General features: G+C 57.6%; 2 protein-coding genes and 1 long non-coding RNA gene across 8 annotated transcripts; 1 reads left to right on the forward strand and 2 right to left on the reverse strand.

Moving 5' to 3' along the window:
* Window positions 1-167: 167 nt before the first annotated feature.
* Window positions 168-6,724, reverse strand: SIRT7 (sirtuin 7). 4 transcript variants are annotated; one of them, XR_009560261.1, is made up of 11 exons: window positions 6,568-6,724; window positions 6,360-6,497; window positions 6,174-6,278; window positions 4,425-4,495; window positions 4,263-4,335; window positions 2,796-2,894; window positions 2,485-2,721; window positions 2,259-2,402; window positions 1,975-2,081; window positions 1,443-1,528; window positions 717-857 (listed from the first exon to the last, which is right to left on the reverse strand). XR_009560261.1 is itself a non-coding variant. In XM_030843161.2 (10 exons), the coding sequence occupies exons 1-10, from the start codon at window positions 6,718-6,720 to the stop codon at window positions 659-661; spliced, it is 1,263 nt and encodes a 420-aa protein (XP_030699021.2). In that variant the 5' UTR covers window positions 6,721-6,724; the 3' UTR covers window positions 168-658. The 4 variants fall into 4 exon arrangements, 2 of the variants coding, with proteins under 2 accessions (XP_030699021.2, XP_069900529.1); XM_030843161.2 differs by lacking the exon at window positions 1,443-1,528 and having other exon boundaries at window positions 168-857; window positions 2,259-2,339; XM_070044428.1 differs by lacking the exon at window positions 1,443-1,528 and having other exon boundaries at window positions 168-857.
* Window positions 6,725-6,784: 60 nt separating this feature from the next.
* Window positions 6,785-16,089, reverse strand: MAFG (MAF bZIP transcription factor G). Of its 2 annotated transcripts, none has more exons than XM_030843172.3 (3): window positions 15,839-16,089; window positions 11,719-11,781; window positions 6,785-11,621 (listed from the first exon to the last, which is right to left on the reverse strand). In XM_030843172.3, the coding sequence occupies exons 2-3, from the start codon at window positions 11,752-11,754 to the stop codon at window positions 11,169-11,171; spliced, it is 489 nt and encodes a 162-aa protein (XP_030699032.1). In that variant the 5' UTR covers window positions 11,755-11,781; window positions 15,839-16,089; the 3' UTR covers window positions 6,785-11,168. The 2 variants fall into 2 exon arrangements, with proteins under 2 accessions (XP_030699032.1, XP_060146149.1); XM_060290166.2 differs by lacking the exon at window positions 15,839-16,089 and adding an exon at window positions 15,202-15,495.
* Window positions 16,090-16,308: 219 nt separating this feature from the next.
* On the forward strand, window positions 16,309-18,925 carry LOC132594263 (uncharacterized). 2 transcript variants are annotated; one of them, XR_011377085.1, is made up of 3 exons: window positions 16,309-16,666; window positions 16,759-16,946; window positions 18,202-18,925. It is a non-coding gene; the product is annotated as an uncharacterized lncRNA (long non-coding RNA). The 2 variants fall into 2 exon arrangements; XR_009560455.1 differs by having other exon boundaries at window positions 16,759-16,931.
* Window positions 18,926-19,405: the final 480 nt, after the last annotated feature.

The raw sequence follows: 19,405 nt of genomic DNA on the forward strand, positions 1-19,405 counted from the left end.
GCCCCTCCGCTCCCGGCCAATAGCCTGCGCCCACCAGCCCTCAGCTCCCACCTGGAGCGGCCGTTGGGGCAGGACCACGTGGGGCGCATCCGCCCCTCCAGGAGTCTCGCCAGGCGCCCGCTCCCACCCACCGCTTCAGAAAGGCAGTCACTCGGTGACACGAGGAAGACAGTGCAGAGATGTTTAATAACAATAAAAAGGCCTGCTGAGAGCCAAGGCTCAAAAACCACTCCTTTGCAGCATACCCAATACAGAAAAAGGCTTCTATAAACTTAACATTTTTAGTAAGAAGTGGTAGAAATAGAGTTGAGGCCCCTGAGACTAGCCTAGTGAATGAGGTAAGGCAGCCGTGTGCTTCCTCTTTGCGGCCAAGTGTGAAATAACACGAGTCCTGTTTTCACAGAGGGTGTGGCTGCCACCTCTTTAGAAGAGGCTGCTTGGGCGAGGTGTCTTCCATCATTAGGCCCATGCAGGGGGGCAACCACAGCAGTGCAAGGGAGCTTTCCACAATGACAAATGGCTAAACATGTCAGGGTGAAAATGTCACCCCCAGAGAATTCCAGGGGCAGTCCTGGCCTTAACAGTGCCACTTGCCCCTGAAGAAGAAGAGTCCTGGTCATTTGCAAAGTGCCATCATTGTTCTCGGTCATGCAACAGGTTATGTTACTTTCTTCCTTTTTGTGCGCTTGGTGCAGCCCCTGCCAAACCAGCCGCCCAGGACAGGGGCTGAGCTAAGTGGTGCACCCCGGTCCCCAGGCCCAGGTTCTTCTCGACTTCTGCACAGCGACTTGCGACTGTGGCTGCCTTCTTCACCCGCACGCAGGGGAGTGGCCAGCGAGAAGATGGGGTCCTGCCACCTACGCAAAGGGAAAGCTGGGTCAGGCGTGCCTGGGAGCCCCTCATAATCACAACCCGCCCCAGGACGGGAAAGCTGACTGAGGTCACCCTGCGTCCCTCCCACGTCTTAACCATGGCTGGGCTTTGCTCAGTGGTAGCTCCACAACATCTGCGAGAGGGGTAAGCTCCGCAAGTAACTCAAAGGCTAGCACCCAGACTAGCCCAGCCTCTGCAGAACTCAGTCCTCGTCGGTGATTGAGGGGGCTGTGCACACATGGGGTAGGGCGGCAGTAGCCCCAGGAGGGGTGAGTCACTAGCCAACTCTGGGCCCCACCTTTCACTTGTACGGCCAGGGACAGGTAGACCAGACCCTCTTCCCCTTCCCAGACTGCAGGACTTGATGGGAGGGAAGCTGACTAGGGAGGCGCGGCCTAAACACTACACCGTGAAGAGATCATGTGTCTGACTGAGATGTAGAACCACATATCATAAACTTAATATACAGATAAGCACTGATAAAGAAAATGAGCTAAGTTAATGTGGAAAAAAAAAAAAGTACAGTACACAACAGGCCCACATTACAGAACACCACAAACATAACATACAAGAATTGCCAGGCCCAGAAGGTGAAGGGATCCTTAATTCTCCAACCCTTTGATTAAAAGAAGTTATTGATTTCCCCTATAAGACCCTGAAAATTCACAGAGAAAGAAAGTGTAAACTTTTCACTCAATACACACACCACATCTCAATTATCACAAATTCTGTATTCAGGCACAATCTGTTTAAGCTTCCCCAAAGTATTCCAGCTCCCCAAGCCAGTGCACCCAGATCCTGACGAGCAGAGTTGCTGAGAGCACATCCCTTCAAGGCACCTTCCCGTCCAGGCTGCCTGAGGTGAAGGGGGACATCCAGGTGTGCCCTGGCAGATTCCCTCTCCCCGCAGGAATCACGCCAGCCAGGACACCTCAGCCAATGCTGGGGCTGGTCCCTGCAGAGGCCACCACACTGCAGTCACGCCTCAGATGCCATCTGCCGCAGCTCAGAGCTTTCTCTACACTCAGCTCACAAAAGACAACAGATACAACCCATCCACACAGGGGCAGGGAAGTGGGGGATGTGTCTGTGCCCCCTCACCTGCTGTAGCGGGGGATCTCCAGGCCCAGCTCATCCATGAGGAGCCGCATGACGTCATCACACTTTCCGTGCAGCTTCAGGGCAGCCCAGTCATCCTTCGGGGTCCACTGGGGACAGGAAAAGGTAAGTGAGGACAGCACCTCACTCCTTCCCAATGGCCTGCTGGCCTTGGCCCCTACTCAGCCAGACCTCGTGGTGCATTAGCGTGGGACATAAATGTCCCAGGGACTGCTGGCTCTCCTAAGGCCCAGGTGTAGGGAGGCACCTCTGAGCACCTGAGTTACCTGCAAGTTCACAATGTAGAGCTTGGGCCGCCGGCTGGGGGGCTTGGTCATGCACCAGAGGTGTGGATACTTCTTTAGAACCTGCGGGAATGGACGGATGGACAGACAGACCACACACACACACACACACACCAGGGAAGGAGGCTACAGGAAGCTGGGGTCTAAGGCTGAGCTGGCCAGCTGCGGGAAGGCTCACCCGTTCCCATCCACAGTGCCATTCGCATACCTTTAAGCTGGAGCCTAAGCACAGGATTGTGTCTGCTCTGCTGGCAGCCTGGGTGGCCGCCTCCCAGTTCAGAGGCTGTCCCAATGTCCCCCTCTCCCCAAAGTGCACGATGGTGTCCCGGAGCTGGGCCCCGCACTTGTGGCAGGTGCGGCCGGTCTGGTGTCGGTGCAGGGCGGTGCGCTCCGTCACATCAAACACCCGCACATACTCCCTGTTGGGAGTGCAGGCTGTGCAGACCTGAGGAGAGTAGGGCCCTGTGAGCAGGAGCCACTGGCCTGCCCAGTCCCCCGAGTCCCAGAGGGACCGCTCACTTCGATATACATGTTCCCGTGGAGCTCCGACATGGCTGTGCGAGGCAGCCCGCTCCGCAGGTGGAGCCCGTCACAGTTCTGAGACACCACGTGCTGCACCTGGAAGGGCGACAGTGGCAGTCAGCAGGAGGAAGGGGGGAAGCAGCACTCAGGAGTGAAACCATACCGAGCCCTGCCCGCCCCAGAGCCCCCAAGCCAGCGGCAACTCCGACCCTGCACAAAGCATCGAAGGCAAACCCAGGGCAGCAGGCTGGTCCCAGTAGGACTCAGGAAGCTCCGGTGGGGAGGGCCCTGGGCCCACCCCCAAAGACTCAGAAGCCCTAGGAGCCCCCAGGAGGGCAAATGTTTGCACCGCCCCCTCTTGGCTGGAAAGGAGCTTGGGGCCCAAAGTGATGCTCTCTTGGGTCATCATGCTTCAGGTCCTTGAAGGCCCAGGAGGCTCGACCCCTTCCCCACTCGGTTGCAGGTGCTTAGCAGAGGATCTCCAGAGGTTTCCTACTAGCCTCCCCTGTATCTAGGTGGCTCCTGAGGTCTGTGGGAAAAATGCAAGAGAAACACAAGGGGAAGGGGCTACCCTCACGAGCTCTGGGCCTGTGTGGACCCTCTATGTGATGATTCAGCAGAGAGGCTGCTCTCTACTCTTGGAGAGGAAACACAGGAGGAGTAGAGGTAGGCTCAAACCAGGAATCTAAACTGCTTGGTGGGCACTCATCACAGGGTCCACTGGCTGATGGAAGTAGGATGCAGTTGTCACCTGGGCACCAAAGTGGCCCTCCCGGTCCTCGCCGTGGACCCAGTGAGTACAATCAGCCCTCCGTATCTGACGGTTCTACATCCGCAGATTCAACCAACCAAATATCAAAAATATTCCGGGAAAAAAAAAATCCAGAAAGTTCCAAAAGGCAAAACTTGAATTTGCCACACGCTGGCAAGTACCTGTGTAGCATTTACATTGTATTTATATCTTTTTAAGTGGTACTGACATTTTATTAGGTATTACAAGTAATTCAGAGATGATTTAAAGTATGGGGGTGGGGAGGACTTCCCTGGTGGCGAGTGGTTAAGAATCCACCTGCCAATGCAGGGGACGTGGGTTCGAGCCCTGGTCCGGGAAGATCCCACATGCCGTGGAGCCACTAAGCCTGTGCGCCACAACTTCTGAGCCTGAACTCCGCAACAAGAGAAGCCACCGCAGTGAGAAGCCCGCGCACCGCGACGAAGAGTAGCCCCTGGTTGTCGCAACTAGAGAAAAGCCCGCTCGCAGCAACGAAGACCCAACGCAGCCAAAAATAAAATAAATTTATTTTAAAAATAAATAAGTAAGTAAATAATGAAGTATGGGGGGAGGTGTGCAGGTTATATACAAACACTACGCCATTTTATACAAGGGACTTGAGCACCCTCAGCTTTTGGTATCCAAGGGGGATACCGAAGGATGGCCGTACACCAGCCACCCTGGGCTCTTACCAGCTTCTGCTCGTGTAAGCAGGTGATGCTCATGTGGGTGAGGGTTGGCTCGGCCTCACTCAGGTCAGCAGCACTGCCAGGTAGAAGGGAAATGAAGGTGAGGAGAGCTTCAAGGTCAGGTCTCTGCTTAACTAGGTGGGAAGGCTGGGCTAGTCTGCTTACCTAATGCTTCTTCCTTTCTGAAGCAGCGTCCACACTCCATTAGGACCCCGGTAATCTGGGATAGAAGCTGCCTGCAGGTTCAGAAAGGAGATAAGCCCAGTGAAAAGACATCACTGTAGGCACTGGCAGAATTCCCAATAATTTCTCCCAGCACTTTGAGAAGTGCTGGCCCACAGACTGGCCTCAATTTGTTCCTCAGGCTGAGCATTTCCTAGTCTAACCTGTCCTCCCAGATGGAGTGCACCCGCTGTGGCTCCTTCCCTCTGCCAGGACCCCTGCACCCAAACCTGGTCCAGCTCATCCTTCTAGGCTCCAAGGAGCCCTGCCCGCCCTAGGAGACTCTCTAGCATGTAGTACAGCCTGGGCTCTGTGGCCACGTCTGTCCTCATACTGAGAGGGAGGACTGGTTAGGCTCACTGCACGCCTCCCTCCACATTCTCACATCCTGATGCTGTAAGTGTTTCCTGGCCTACCTCCACACAGACCAACCTCTTCAATGAGATAAACATTACTGCATTTCCCAAGTTCCCAATCCAGTGAAACAGAGCCACCCCGAGAGAAGAAAACAGATAGTGTGCCAGGATCAAGGTGCCCTGTGCTTCCTGAGGTGTGAGTGACCTCCCTTGTAGGGAGCCCTGTCTCTTCCCTGTTGCTAAAGCTCAGAAAAATGCCCACCTGACCAGTGGGTCTGACCCACATGGAAAAAGGGAACCTCAAACAGTAACAGAGCAAATTAATGAACAGCAAGTGGCTTTAGTAGCTGCTTACAGTTCTTTAAAAGATGGCATTACTGCTTTTACATAATGACAAGAGGTCACATGTGCCAGGCCTCCAGGTGTTGATAAGTTAAAGCAGTTAACATACCTCACGCATTCTCGCTACTGGGCTTCTTCAGTCATCCCTGTATGGAGTGTCTTACTTCATAAGTATCTGTAAAATCCTACCCACCCTTCAAGGCCCAGACTCAATGCCACCTCTCATAAAAAAACAACCAGATGGGTTTCCCAGCTCTCAGAGACCACAGAAGGCGTATCTGGATTTCTACTCTAGCAGCCTAGCACAGCCAGCTTCACGTTACAGTCATTCGTTTATATGGTTTATTATCGTCACCTACGGACCTCTCCACAGAAATCCTTGCTATTCACCTCTGCTGGACCTACATGTAGCTCACACTCAACTTGCACCCAGCAATTTAACAACGTGCTATCCACACTGTCAAAGCTAGTCACATTCTACCACCCAGGTAGCTTCCTGATAAAACTTATCAAAAGCCAAAGCATTTCTCTTCCTTACCTGGTGCACTCTAATGCATACTGCCTTGCATTCCACTTACCTTATTTCAACATTCAGGGGACACAACGAATGGGGAATCAGAAGACAGTTTGGGGTTTAGCTCTGCCAATATATAATCTTAGGACAAGCACCAAACTATTACATCCCGTTTTTATCCCTCTTCCTTTCCTGTCTCTAACTAGGTACAATACAAAATTCAAACATTTAAGAATGTTTTTCTATTTTGCGAAGTTCCAAATAGAGTCGTTCTGAGTTTCTCTAAGAAAAGAAAGACCCTCAAGAGGTGCTTTTAAGTCGAGCTTTTGCGAATCGGTACTGTTGCTTAACAGAAGACGGTGCTCGGTGCTGGGGTCCGACACCCAGAAGGGGGCGCCCCACGCCCGCCCCCGGCGGTCCGTGTTTCGCACAACCTGGGAGCCGACCCGGGGCGCGGCCGTCCCTGCCTCGTCTCCTTACCGTGCTGATCCCCGCGCCCGTGTAGACGACCAGGTGCTTGGCGTTTCGGACGGCGCTAGCCAGCTCCCGGACTTTCCTCCGCAGCTCCTCCGGGTCGTCGCACACCTGCCGAGACGCCGAAGCCGGTCGTGAGCCGGCCCCGGCTCGCCCGCGCCCCCGCCCGGCCCGCCCGCACCCCGGACTCGCCTCCTCCTGCCGCCGCTTCAGACCCTCGCGCCGCCTGCTCCGGCCCTGCAGCTCGGTCACCAGGTCTTCGCTCTCGGCCAGGAGCCGGCCCTCCTCCGCGCTGCGCTCGGCCACCGCCTTCCTCAGGATGCGCGACACCTGCGGGCGCGGGGCAGGCGGTGAGGGCGGCGCGGACTGGGGGCGCGGCGCGGGGCGGGCAACGCCGTACCTGGCGGAGGCGCTCCCTCTGCTGCTCCTCCCGCAGCCTCCGGACCCGCTCCGCCGCCTTGCGCTCCAACCGGCTCAGACCCCCGGCGGCCATCTCTCCCGGGGAGGCTCGCGCTTCCGCTTCCGCCTCCCGGCAGGCCGCGCGCCGACACATGCGCGCGAGGCCCGCCCCGCCCTTCCGCCCCGCCCTTGCGTCGCCCCAAGGAAGCACCTGCCAGTCTCTTTAAAAGGTGTTTATTGATCATATACAAAATAAAGAAAACCTTATATATCACAAACATACACTATGTACAGCAATAAATACCCGGGGCCCGGCCCAGTGCCGCCCCTCCTGGACAATAATTTAGCAATAAATACTGCACAGGGTAGGGAGGGCGCGAGGCCGACGCCACCCAGGTCAGCCAGAGTGCTCCAGTGGGGCCCCTCCCCACCTGGATCTTCAACAACCCCCGCCACCCCGGCAGATCCCAGCGTACCCACCCCACCTCCTGTCTTCAGCCCTAGGCAGGGCAGGCAGGGTCTGATCAACTCTGCTCCGCCCACTTCTCAGCGCCAGGAGAGCAGCAGAGCTGGACACACTGGACAGCCCTTGTCCTGCTGCCCTAAGATGCCAGGAGAAGGCTTTCTGTACCCACTCCCGTTTGGTTAAAGGCTTCAGATTGAGGGGATGTGGGGAAGGGTGGGGCTGGGACACGAGGCTGTTAGAGGGGTCCCCCTTCACAGGTCATCGGGGACAAGCTCTCCTACACTCTAGCTCAGACTGAAGGGACACCCACGTACCAAGGCTGCTGCTGCAGAGTGGGGTGGAAATGTGTGCGACTGGTCCAACAGGTACAGCACATGCTCAGGACACAAAGGCCAGAGCAGGACAAGCCATCAGTCTCGAGGGCACACCCCTGCCTCTTCCCATCTGCTTCAAAACCAGACAGCCAAAAGGAAGGCGAAAACCGGCCAGCAAGAATTATTCAGTGGCTTCTGGGGAAAAAAATCGTTAATGTGTTGGTTCCTTTCACCAAACCACAGCCTAAAAAAGTAACTTAAAAGATCCTAGAGCGGAAACAGTGTTGCAGGCTGTGGCTTCCCAGCTGTGGACGGAAGCTTTGGCCAACCGGCCACCCCAGAGAGGGAAGTCGCAGGGACAAGATGGGGCTCGACCACCCATCCCAAAGCAGGCTGCAGCTGATCAGAGCCGTGGGCCCAGCCACCGACCATCAGGGCTGCTGCTGCTGATCAGGGTTATGCCCAGACCTGAAGCCTGGACCAAGAGTAGAAAAGCCTCCAGGGAGGCCTGGCACCCGACAGAAACCAGCACACCACAAAGCAGCCACAACTTCTCACCTGCACAAACGCAGTGCCACCTGGAGCAGCAGCCAAGAGCCATGGGGAGGGCTCCCTGGGGCCATACTCTGGGCAGGAGCTGACCTGTTCTCAAAGGGTTCTCCTCTGAAATCTGAGTGTCCATGTTGGGATAGGGAGGATGTGGGCAAGGTGTGAAGGAAGGTGCACATTATGGTTTACTTAGCGGACAAGTTTGGGAGACTTGGCCTCGGCCAAAGCCCTCAATTCGCTGTGTCAAAAAGTTGAGGAGAGAGAACACAACACACTCACAGTAGGAAAAACGAATTAACGAGAATCAGAAAGACGCCAAACAGTCACATGTGGACACAGGATCTACTGTCAATAACCAAAGTGAAGGGGAGAAGGGGCACAGCAGCCCCAGAGAGACTGGCTTGATGGGAGCAGGATGCTCCCCCAGACCCAAGGAACAGTTGCTCCAAATCCAAAAACCTCAAAAGGAAGTATAGCTTCACTAACTCCAGAAGCGTCTGTAAACCAAACCAAGGACCTGCAATTTCTGTTCAGCACATGCTCACCCTCAAACCCTCCTCTCTCTAGGTCTACAGCATGGCAGGGGTGCACAGAGATGGAGGACCACCTCCCAGCCAGGATAAAAGTGGGAACCATACTTGGACATGGGGAGCCTGTCCCTCCCCCTGTCCAGGACAGGGCATGATCTCTCTTTAGGGATTCTTATGATGTGATTCCAACTTGCTGCTACAAGAAACATCAACTACTCTCGTCTGGACCTTAGGTGGACAAAGCCAGACTGCAGGGAGGCAAAGGAAGCCACTAAGTGATTCAGAGTCAATGGTCAAAATCTCCATTGCAGGCCAACCTGGGTACAGCCAGGAATGTCTCTGAATATCTAGGGCCAAGATCAGCCCATCAAGACAACAGAAGTTGACAGCACATCCCCCCTCCTATCCCACAGGCACACTGTAAACTCTGGGATGAAGATTCTGCTGTCCACAAGGTTAAACCCTGCCTGGCCGCATTGTTTTTCTTTTCATTAGCTCACTTGTCTGTGCCTTTTCAGGGGTTCAGGACCCCCAGAGAAGCCAACCAGCAACTCCAAGGAGTAGCCAAGCCCCACACGGCCAGAGCCAGGGCAGTAGCCTCTTGGGGAGCAGGCACCACAGGCAGCCCCATCACATGCCTACGAGCAGCTGCCTGAGCCAAGTCTGGGAGACTTGGCTGCCTCACCGAGTGGCCAGGACGGGAAGGTGGGCTCAGCCCCGGGGAAGCACCTCCACAAGCCAAGCAGTGGATCCCTGGAAGACACAGACCCCAAAGGGAGTTGAAAGAAGGCCCATAGCCAAGAGCTGCCAGCATGTTCAGGGGGAGAGGGGGGACAGGACCTGGCCCTGGAGACCGTAGCCCTTGTCTGGCACTGGTGGAGACCCCCAGGCCCTCAGGCAAGGAGAAGGGGCTGCCCCAGGTGGGCCCCGAAACCACCTGGTTCTGCCTGGGAAGCACCGTCCCGCAGCATGGAAATAGTTCTGGGATGAGTGGGCCGCGGGCCCCTGGGGTTCCCCTGCTGAGGCCCACACAAAACCCACCGGAACAAACCCCAGATTGGTGGCTGGAGCCCAAACACATTGACTGGAGGCCAGAAGGAAGACAGTCGGGGGCAGCTTGGCCCTGGCCTGGCGGGCACCCACAGTGACTCCTTGTGGTCCCTGCAAGCCCCCACCCAGGGCCAGAGATGGTGGGCAAGGAAGTAGTGAGGGGGCGGGAGGGGGGCCCAGGATGACCCCCAGTTTCACCTACCCTGCCACTGGATCAGCCCAAGCCTGAGACACACATGCGAAACCAAGGGTCAGCAGAGGGGTGTGGCAGAGCCCTGCATCTGACCCCCCGGGGGCTCGGGGTGGGCGCCAAAGCAGAAGAGGCTGGGCTGGAGGCACAGACACCCAAGCTCCACTGGAGCAGGCGCAGCCTGGCACTACAGCCCAGGCCTGACAAGCCAGCAGAAGCAAAACCACAACCAAATCCAAAAAACAAACACGGGAGAACAGACACAAGAAGTGACACCCACAGGTCAAAGGTCACCAGAAGCACCAGCACGTGACGCTGCACAAGACCTCACCAGGCACAGACAACACCACGGCACCGGCAAGAGACGGAAGCAGGAAGGGCAAAGGAGTAAGTCACTTTCGGTACAATTGCAAAAGAGATAGCAAAGAGGACGTCAGGACGCGCCTTCTGGTCGCTCACGGCTTGGCTTTTTTTTTGTCTTTTTTTTAACTAAGTTTTATAAATAACGTCTGATAACTCTGTGTATATAAAAACTAAACTTCAACAGCCACAAAGACTTGTCTGTAAGTTTACAAGAAAGGATTTTTTTTTCTTTTTTTAAAGTAGCAAAGTTTCTATTATACTTTCTTCCCTTTTCTGTTTATACGGTCAAATGTTCTCGCTTTTTTTTTTTAAAAAGACAGTTTTATAAATACTCTGCAGCTTTTTTTTTCTTTAGCTTTTAAACATATAATTTAATAACTTCGTAAAAGGAACTTCTCTCTTTTAAATAAAGGGCTATGTAACCACACAAATAGGTCATGTAAACAGTGACACGGGACCCATCGCAGGACACTGGACACACCCTTCACGTACGCTCACAACCAGTGATTTGGTCTTGTTCAGTGCAACACGTCAGGTGTGAGTGCCAAGGCCCCCGGCCCACAGCCACACGACACCCCATCCCCCCCAGCGCCAGACCAGTGGCCCGCCTGTCCAGGGCCCTCAGGGACAGCCTACTCTGCAGAGCAGTGCCTACCTATGCCTGCAGGCCGAGCTGAGAGTGAACTGCCCGGCCTCCCGGCCTCCCGCTAGCCTGGCGGCTGTCAGAGCCTGTGGGCCATTCTGCAAGGAGAACAGCCTCTCTCCTGCCCTGCAGCCCTCCCTGCTCAGGGACACATGTGCCCCAGAGCACCCGGTCAATCTTTCTCTCTGTTCACTCCCACAGGCCCACTCTGGACTCCAAGCCCACCTGCTCGTGGGACAAAGGGGGCGGGGGCGACCCCACGTCACCACCAAACTGACCAATCCCAACGTACAAAACACACGATGACAACGACGAGATCAAAGGGGCTCAGCCCGGCGCCCCTGGGGTGCAGGTTGTGCTTTGCAGGGAAGGGAGGAGGTAGGAGAGGAGGAAAAGAAGAGAAGAGGAGAAAGAGGAGGGAGGGAGAAGGGGACAGGGCTGCTGAATTTGCCATGCGCCTACTGGCCCCTTGCAGACCCGCCTAGGCAAGCGCATCCCTACGACCGGGCGTCCGTCTTGGACTTTACTATCGTGATGACGCTGGTGGCGGCCACCTTGCCAGGGACGAGGGGCCCCAAGCCAGCAGCAAGGGGACCCCGAGCTGGCGCCACAGGGCTTCGGGCCACGGTCCTGGCGAAGTTCTGCAGGGCCTCGTACTTGGAGCGCAGGGCATCGAGCTCCAGCTTCATGCTGGCGTTCTCCGAGGCCAGCTTCTCCACCTCCTGCTGCAGCTCTGCCTTCTGCTTCTCCAGCTCCTCCTTCTGGGTCACCCGCTTCACGCGGCAGCTGGCGGCATAGCCGCGGTTCTTGAGCGTGCGCCGGCGCTGCTTCAGCTGGATGATCTCCTCCTTGGACAGGCCCCGCAGGTGCTGGTTCAGCTCCCGCACTGACATGGTCACCAGCTCCTCATCTGTCAGGCTGGTGCCATTCTCTCCCGGCTCCCGCTTCACCTGGGGAGGGCATAGCGCACGAGGTCACAGGCCAAGTGGGGGCAGTCTGCCCCTGTGCCACCCCAGCCCTGAGACACTGCCCACCCTATCTGCTCACCTTCAAGGCCTTGTTTCCTTTATTGGGGGTCGTCATAACCCGAGGGCACAGCAAGCAGGCACTCTGTGAGACAGGGAGCGTAGGTCAGGACCCTGGAGACCCTTCCCCTCCCCAGTCCACACAGAGCCCTGAGCCCCCTTACACCCTCTGCCCACTCAGGGGAAGGCACCCAGTCCCCAGCCTCACCCCTTGCCCGCCCATTCCCCTGATACCTGGCCTCAAGGACCGCCCTTCAGCCTCGCCTCTCCCAAGCTGGGCTGCTCCCTGTCCCCCTGCCCCTAGGGAACCAGGTGGGAGACCAGGAGGGTCTGATGGGGGAAGGGGAACTGAAGGGCTATTAGGGAGGCAGAGGCAAGAAAAGGGGCCAGGGGAGAGATTAGAAGGATGAGGGAGGGGCCAGCCTAGAAGGAAGCCGGGAGCTTTAAAAATAACCCCAGTGCGCCCCAGAGCACGGCTGTTCCTGGCGAGTCATGCTGACTCAGCACATCGCTCCCGCTCTCTCACCAGCCTGGCACTCCCCAAGGCCGCCAGCCAACACAGCTCCAGGGGACGGGCAGCAGCAAGCTGCTGGGGCGACGAAGGCCAGCCTGGCCAGCAGCAGGTGAGGGCCAGGGCCAGCGCCCCTGTGAGCGTGTCCTCTAGGGCTCTACCTCCCCTAAGCTGGCCTGGGGCAAAGCCCTGCTCCCATGAAGGCTCACTGGGCGTCCCCGCTGGGGACTCGGGCAGAGGAGAGGATGCAGGAGAGCGCCAATTCTCCCAGACGGCTCACTTTGAAGAGCAGCAAACGGAGCTGTCCAACCAGCTCTGACTCTGTCTTTAACACTGGTGAGAGTTCCCCAAACCTACTGGTGGCAGACACTCCAGCCGGAGAAGCCGGGCCCCAGGCCCCTTGGCCCTCTCTGTCCACCTCTGCTGCCGATGGAGTAACCATCCTGTGGCTTTGGGTTGCAGCCTTTTGTACTCTGCCCCACCCCATCCAGGGTATTTCACAAGAGTGCCCACAATCGACCCCCCAGCGGCCTGCTCAGCCCTCTCTGGCCACTGACTACTCTCTGGCTCCCTGCTCAGGGTCCGCACCCACAGGGCAAGGAACAAAAACCAGAGGCCCCCCTCCCACCCACTTGGTCATCTTTTCCGCAGCCCTGCCAAGGACATTTTTACCCACCTAGTCCTGGGATTCCTGGCTCAGGTGGACCCCCTCTGCCCACCCCCACTCCCTCCATGACCTTCCAGGTTAGATGCAGGGAGGTAAACGGAGGCCTAACAAGCACTGTGGTGCCCTCCTGGAGAAGCTACAAGCACTCAGGCAATTTGGGGCTGCGGGGTCTTCTCAGCCCTATCAGGTCACTAAAGTATGGCTGGGGAGGTGGAGGCAAACACTCACTCAGGGTAGAGACCCCTCCTCACCCAGCCCTGCATCAGGATGCGAGGCTGCAGGCAAGGGGGCCAGAGACGCCTCCCCACAGCCATGCCCCGAGGCTCCGGCCCCAATGTTCTTCCAGAGCAGAGGATGGGGCAGAGGAGCTGGAGGCCAGAAGGTCCTCAGGGCCCCACGCCTACCCCCGGAGTCAAGTCCTCAGGGCAGAGCTGGAGGAGCTCCCCCAACCTCAGGTCCAGGTACAGCGTCACTGCACTGGTCCTGCCACTGTCAGTCCAAAGGAAAAGCCCTGGCACCAGCTTTTCCCACCCGCCATCCTCCCTCCACCCCACGAATGCTGAGCACACGGTGACTTCCTGAAGAGATCACACAGAAAAGTGCCGAGCGTGGCGGCTGGGAGCTGAAAAGTGCCTCCTCGGCAGATTTCACCCTCCACAGAAGCCCTGAACTCAGCACAAGTGAAGCCAATCGCCTCCTAATCAAAGGTGTGCTTGTGCTCGGGTGGGGGAGGGGTGGGTCTCAGCAAAGCCCATGCATCCAGCCTCCTGGCCTTGTCTCCACTACCTGGGGACACACACTGATGGGACAGAGACAGCTTTTGGGCATGGGCTGGGATTGATGGCTCAGGGCACCTCTAGAAACCAGAGGGAGGGGATCCCAGAGACTGGATCAAGAACCCTCAGCCCTCCTCCCGCCTCTGCTCCCCCTGAGGCTGAGCACATTTTGTGGAGAAGGTATGGGTGGTCCCAAGAGCACTGATCCACCAAGGTACCCAGGGCCACCCACTCAAGGTGAGAGCCAGCCGGAAAGGGGAAAGAACTCCATCCCCTTCCCCTGGGCCCAAACTCCAGGGCATGGACAGTAGACAAGAGGCCAGCCCCCCCCTGTTCCTTCTCCTGTCCTGCAAACCCCAGTGGCCAAACCTCCCAAGCCAAGGCAGGTGTGGCCTTGGTCACTCTGGAGCCCCCACCTAGCACGCTACACTCCCACCCTGCCCTTTAGACCCACCTCCTCCAGAAGCCCTCTGAAAAAAGTCTAAAACTTAATTTCCACCAAAGCATAAGTAGCTGAGAAGATGTGAAAAAACATCCCTCCAGGAATCTGCATTTTCCTGGGGCATAAAATTCCAGCCAAAAGATCAGCTGAAGTGTTAAGACATCTGGCATCTATAAGCTCAGGGATGGGGGAGAGGGCAGCGGCAGGGAATGTCTGAGGACGAACTACAAGGTCAGCCTTACCTAGCCATGAACGCATGGGCAAGAATGGTCAGCTCTGGTCTAGACGAAACACTCCCCCACCCCTGAAGACCAGGAACCATTCATACACCCAGGAAAAGTGGCTCAAGCCACACCACCCTGAGGCTGTCACTCCCCAGGAGTCCCTACCACCTGGCCTGACACCCATCAGGGCCACGTTCTTTGCTAACCTGCACAATACTGCGCCCCAACCTCAAGTGGAACAACTTTGGGGTGATTGGGATTCTTCAACCCATGCCATCCACACCAGTCCACCTGCTGGGCGCCCTCAAAGTTACCACCACCCGCAGCCTCAACCCGGACCCCAAGGCCAGGCTGCGAAGAGAGCCACAGCCTGCTCACCAGACACCTCGCTCCCCTGATCAGAGTCTAAGTCCTGCTGCCTCCTCTCATTTGCAATTTCCTGGTAGAGCTGCGCCTACTCGCCCTCTGCCCTGTCCACTGTCACCCAGGACTCTAGTACAGGCACCCCTCCTTCACCCACTGCCTCGGCCTCTTCCCACCGGGAGACTTCCCAGCCTGGCCAAACAGACCAGTCATAGGGAAAGCCTACTTCCCAGCCCGCAAGCACGGCCCCCCTAAGCTCCTCCCCTCTTCTCACTCAGAACTATTTCCCAGTTTGGGGAGCTGTCCCAGAGGCGGGTCAGGGACCAGCAGCCTGAGAAGAGCCTGCCTGGGAGGCGATGAACAGGCCAGGGGCTTCACCCTCTCCCCCGGGATAACCTGCACCAAGACCTCTGTATTTACTCCTCACCCACCCTACCCTAAACTCCCACATCAGCCCAAACTTAAGCAGGCGCCCCAGCCCAGGGCCTGGCCCCTTCTCACTCCCCACGGTTTCCCTCTTACCCCTGTTTCCCGGCCTCTCAGGCCCCTAGCTCTAATCCCCCCAGGCATCAGGACGAGCATCGAGTGACCTCATGCTGATGACTCAGCAAGTCTCCTTCTGGGCTCTGGCAAGCGTGTGACGGAGCGAAGCCGGAGCGGGCAGGGTCTTCCCAGCCCCCTCTCCACGTGCCACTTCCTCCCCCTAGCCAGCCGAGGACCCCGCGCCTGGGAGGCGTTGACACAGACACCTGATGAATCAGCAGCTCAGGCTGGGGCCGCCGAGCTCTTCCACGGAGCCCTGGGCGCCCCGCTCGACCCCACCCTTTCCTCCCGCCACCCCGGCCGTCCCTCCCTCCAGGACTCCCCGGCTTCACCGAGCAAGACCAGCGCACGCCCCACCCGCCCCTGCGGGCCCGCGCGCCCACCCCAGTACCCCCGGCGGAGGGACCAGGAGCCGCTCCGGACCGGTGGGGAAATCGAGGCATGGGCCGCCAGCAGGGCACAAGGCAGACCCAAAGCCCGGAGCACCAGGACCACGCCGCCACAGGCCGCCGGAAGGAGCAGCGGCCCCGCGAGCACCCGCCCCCGGATCGGAGCACCCGCACGCCCCCCGCTCGGCCCTGGCCCCCGGCCCCGGCCCGGCCGCCGCCGCACTCACCCACCACACTGCGGGCCCGGCGGGCCGAGGCCGGGGCGGGGCGGGACGGGCGCTCCGAGGCCGCGCGGGGCTGGCCGCGCGGGGGCTCCGGGCCCAGAGTGGGAGCTCGCCGCCTGCGCGGGCCGGGCCGAGCGCACTAGGAAGGCCGGGCCGGACCAGGCTTGGGGCTCCGGATCCTCCGCCGCCGCCGCCGCCGCCGCCGCCGCCGCTCCACAGACGTCACATGATGTTTGGTCACGTGGGCTCCATTCATGAAGCGGCGACGCGACCGGCTGGGGCTTAAAGGGGAAGGCGCGGCGGCGGCGGCGGCGGCGGCGGGGGCGGGGCAGCCTGCACTGCGCCTGCGCGCCCGGGCGCCGTCGCCCGGGCAACGCAAGCCGCGCCTGGTGGGTGAGGTCTCGCGGGACTGGCCCGGGAGTGCGCTCCCGACCGGCCACGCCCCCTTCGAGGCGGGGCCTGGTGATCCTGCCCAAATGCTCTCCTGAGCCTTCCGTGTAGACGTTTCAAAGGCCACGTGTCCAGGGTGCAGGTGCGGAGGTCCCCACGCATTATGGAGAAGATTCTCATGGTGTTTCTGATGCCGTCTGTCAGACTGCATGCACTGCCTCCGTAACTGGAGCGGGTCTCATCCCTGCCAGGAACAGTGGCCTGGCACACAGGAGACCCATACGCTCCTGTAGGTGAAGGGCTTGTCCAGGATTCAAAACTTAGGTCTTCTCAAGGCCGCCTCCAAGATCCTCTGTGTAGTGGTCTGTCTTCACGCAACATCCCGAGAGCTCACATGAGTGACAAGGACTCAGGCGGTTCCTGGAACGAGTCCGGCTCAGGGTGAGTGTGGGGTAAACATCTGTTGAATTAATAGTTGATGTAGGAATTGCACCTTTCCTTTCCTGTTTCATCAACATCTGCCTGGAACTCAGGTCACTGGTCCATGTCTGCTCCTGCACTTTCTGTAAGGAGTTCTCACTGCTGTTCAAAATTCCCAGAGAAAGAGGTGACGAAAGGAAGAAGAGAAATTGAAGGGATCCAATTTCTACGTTGATTTACCTTCTCAAGTGTAAAGCCAGGAAGGGTGACCTACCCTGCCAGGCAGGTCAGTAGAAATCAGGTGAGCTGAAAGAGGGATGAGTGAGGGCTGCTGGGTCCTCAAGGGGATTCAGTGCCACTGAATGAATGATGGAGGCCAACCCAGGAGGCCCCCAGAGCCAGGGGACATCAAGGTGTCAGCAGCTCTCCCTGCCAGACTCCAGTAGCTTCCCTCTGAACCTACAGGGCCTTAATATGCCCAGGGCAAGACTTCTAAAGCCCTCAACTTTTTGTTGTTGTTGCCTCTCCCATTGCGGAGCACAGGCTCCGGATGCGCAGGCTCAGCGGCCATGGCTCACGGGCCTAGCTGCTCCGCGGCATCTGGGATTTTCCCAGACAGGGGCATGAACCCGTGTCCCCTGCATCGGCAGGCGGACTCTCAACCACTGCGCCACCAGAGAAGCCCAAGCCCTCAACTTTTATTGTACTAAATCACAAAGACTTGCCTCTGAGGCCAAGAAAGAGATCCTTTTGGACCTCTAGCATCCTCACCAACAGCTGCCGGCTCCTTCTGGCCTGCTCTGCTCAGGTCTGTGCTCACACTTGCAGGGGGTTCCCCAGGTGTCAGTCCCTGCAGAACACCAGAGACCTCATAGCTTTCTTCCCGCATCACACCCCTTCTCAGGCCCGTGTGGCTCTGCCCCACTTCCCCACATCTGGCTTTTGGTGGTTGGGACCAAGGCTCACATTCCTGCCTGCTGAAACCCAGTGTGTTTTTCACGGGGTGGCGCAAAGCCCACCGCAAAGCTCGTCTGGACTCCTGTGCCTCCTCCCAGGCTGTGACGTGTGATTCTTCACTTTAGAGCCACCTGCTGGCTTCCTCCAGACCCCAGACCCAGGGCACATGTGGGAGCAGCAGGCCCCCTTGTCTTATTGGTCAGCACCTGACACACACAGCAGGCACTCAAACAGTGAGACTGGCCTTGACTTAAGGGAACAGTCAGGGGAAGCTTTGGTCCTGGGCAGATGTGTGGCCTTTGGGACAATCTCTTCTGGGACATCTTTTCCCCAGAGGGAGGGTGCCAGGGTCTCCCTGCACTGCCAAGTACTTTGCCAGGGGAGGCCCACAGCCCACCTCACGCCAGCTTCTATCCACCAGCATGGTGGCCTGTGCCAGGGGTTTATGCCTTAGGAGGGCCCTGTAGGGACTCTAGGCCCCGTGAGAGCCTTGGGCAGTCGGTACATGGGGTGTGACCTAGACTCTGGAGGCCACCCTGGCAGGGTCAAGGGTATATGGTCTTGCCCCTCACTTGCTCTGTTTTTCCTGTCTCCTGTAGATTTGGAAGACTGGGTCCTTGTCCTCAGAGTGCTCCCTCTCCTACCCCACTTGCATCAGGCCTTGGTTCTAAGTAGGCCCAGGGGAAGGAAACGAACTGGAGTTGAGACCTTGCAATGTAGTTCCTGGAAAACCTCTGCCCAGGGGCTCTCCTGGTCCCCTCCCCTGCCCCTCCTGGGACCCATTGCTTCACCTGGGTGCCCCCTGCCAACACCCTACAGACACCCAGCCCCGCTCCTCTGATATACTCACCCGGGTGTGTGTGTGTGAGTGTCTTACTGTTTCTGTGCTCAGTAACTGTTGATCAAACAAATGTGAGCACTCCTGGCCCCATAAAGGGTTCTGACCTCAGCAGCTCCTTTGATCTTGTGGGCCTCCTGTGATGGTTAATTTTACATCAACCTTTGGGCCATGGGGTGACCAGATATTATTCTGTTTCTGTGAGGGTGTTTTTGCATGAAATTAACATGTAAATCAGTAGACTTCAACATTAGACCAAATTAACATTTTAACCAATAAAGCAGATTGCCCTCCATATGTGGGTGGGCATCACTCAAGCAGTTGAAGGCCTGAATAGAACAGAAGACCAACCCTCTGCAGAGTAAGACAGAATTCTCCATCAGTCTGCCTTCAGACAGCACCTGCAACATCAGCTCTCCCTGCCTGATGGCCTTTGAATCGAAATATTGGCTCTCTCCAGGTCTCCAGCCTGCCTGCTAGCCTCCATAATTGTGTGAGCCAACTCCTTATAATAAATCTCTTTTGTTTCTATATTCCCTCTTCTATATATATAAGCCATCTCCTACTGGTTGTTTCTCTGGAGAACCCTAATACACTTTCCTAGGAAGCTTCTTCCTCACCCACCCTTGGCCTCACCTGGGTGAGTCTGGGAGACATCTGCCCCCACCAAACCAGGAGGCATAGAGGGTTCTGAGGCTGATGCCCCTCCCACAGCAGGGCCTGCCAAGCCCAGCTTCCAGTGCCAGCTTCCAGTCATGCCTCTAGTGACTGAGGCCCCAGAAGCCCCCTCCCCCTCTGCTCATTGGAGACTCAGCCCCACCAGCCAGACTGGCTGCGTTGGAATGCAGGGCTCTGGGCCTGTGGGCTGCTGGCTCAGCCTTCAGTGTTACATCGGACAGCAATGACCCTCTGGCACAGGTCTGGGCCTCCCTCCACAGGTGGTGACAAAGTTAGAAGTCAGGACA

The sequence above is a fragment of the Globicephala melas genome, chromosome 20 (assembly GCF_963455315.2).
Source record: "Globicephala melas chromosome 20, mGloMel1.2, whole genome shotgun sequence".
In the NCBI taxonomy this organism is placed as follows: domain Eukaryota; kingdom Metazoa; phylum Chordata; class Mammalia; order Artiodactyla; family Delphinidae; genus Globicephala; species Globicephala melas.

Coding starts and splice junctions, on each gene's coding strand:
- MAFG (XM_060290166.2), bottom strand. CDS start 15,261: ATGCTCGTCCTGATGCCTGGGGGGATTAGAGCTAGGGGCCTGAGAGGC. Junction 11,782..15,201: donor TGAGAGGCCGGGAAACAGGG/GTAAGAGGGAAA, acceptor CCTGTCTCACAG/AGTGCCTGCTTGCTGTGCCC. Junction 11,622..11,718: donor AAGGAAACAAGGCCTTGAAG/GTGAGCAGATAG, acceptor TGCCCTCCCCAG/GTGAAGCGGGAGCCGGGAGA.
- SIRT7 (XM_070044428.1), bottom strand. CDS start 6,720: ATGTGTCGGCGCGCGGCCTGCCGGGAGGCGGAAGCGGAAGCGCGAGCC. Junction 2,082..2,258: donor TCTACATTGTGAACTTGCAG/GTAACTCAGGTG, acceptor TCCTGTCCCCAG/TGGACCCCGAAGGATGACTG. Junction 858..1,974: donor GAGATCCCCCGCTACAGCAG/GTGAGGGGGCAC, acceptor CCCTTTGCGTAG/GTGGCAGGACCCCATCTTCT.